Here is a 1,028-nt window from a genome sequence, read left to right as displayed (position 1 = left end):
TCTCAAAAACAACAAGAACGACCACAGTGGCAACAACCAATTCCACTCGTGATCACTAAAAATACTACACCCATACTTACCACAATCAGTCACACAACCCTTCCCCATTAGCGGCTAGGACGCAACAATCATGCTGTAAGTACTGGACAAACGCACGCCAGTTATTCCTTTCAGCGGAAAATGAACACAAGTGACATGGTGCATCACAGGAATCCATAAGTTCACTCAATGGCACGATTTAATACGAATGAGCACAAACATCAGGACTGCCAATATTTAATAATTACCAATGCTGCGTGAGGGGCACCCAAACAGCCAGCAGTGGCAGCTAACCATCGCCGGTCAACGTTTGCACAAACAACTGGACGACGCTGGAAACGAGGGAGTAAGAAGAGGAGCCAACGAAAGTACAGTTAACCTTGGGTCACCCATGTACAATTTCCACCCAATGAATCGCTAGTAATTATTGCATATACAAAAAACTACACCTTACAGCCACGAGGTATGCATCATTAAAGTCAGTAAATTTAAGAAATAATATGTAAAGCACTCTAAATGTACACACACATATATATCATTGTACAGTTATAATTTGGCCAGTTCCGCCCTCATTCCTCCTTCCATGTACCAAAACTATTCATTTGTACTCATGATTGGCGCCCTGTGCCCACCACACCACGAACGCAAGAATCACTACGGCGTCACACTTTCCACAATTTAACGAACATTCATCGGCCAACACTGGTCACCACAATGCACCACAGCAGCGGTACAGTCCCGCCAGTATACTTATCCCTCGCAGACTCGGAAAGAATACAGGCAGCATACCACATTACCCGCGTGCATGCGTCTCCGTTCCCTGTGATAGAATTCCACGTGCAGCACCTGTACCAACAAATGCCAACCTGAAGCACATCCCCGGACCTGTGAAAACGGAATGAAATGTGGACAAACGACCTCAATCATGGTGAAATTATGCGATAATCTTACCAATCAAATCAGTGCACTGACACCTAATCTAATGGTAG

At 44.8% G+C, this 1,028-nt stretch overlaps 1 protein-coding gene across 1 annotated transcript; it reads left to right on the top strand. All coding sequences in view use genetic code 11, as the record gives it.

Annotated features, from left to right (window-relative positions):
- Positions 1–289: 289 nt before the first annotated feature.
- On the top strand, positions 290–941 carry EGR_04115 (hypothetical protein; the record flags this gene model as incomplete). The annotated part of the gene is made up of 2 exons (XM_024493364.1): positions 290–385; positions 765–941. The coding sequence occupies 2 exons, from the start codon at positions 290–292 to the stop codon at positions 939–941; spliced, it is 273 nt and encodes a 90-aa protein (XP_024352278.1).
- Between the last annotated feature and the right edge of the window lie 87 nt (positions 942–1,028).

This window comes from Echinococcus granulosus (genome assembly GCF_000524195.1).
Source record: "Echinococcus granulosus chromosome Unknown EG_S00024, whole genome shotgun sequence".
NCBI classification, from domain to species: domain Eukaryota; kingdom Metazoa; phylum Platyhelminthes; class Cestoda; order Cyclophyllidea; family Taeniidae; genus Echinococcus; species Echinococcus granulosus.
This window is presented reverse-complemented; position numbering and strand designations above follow the sequence as displayed.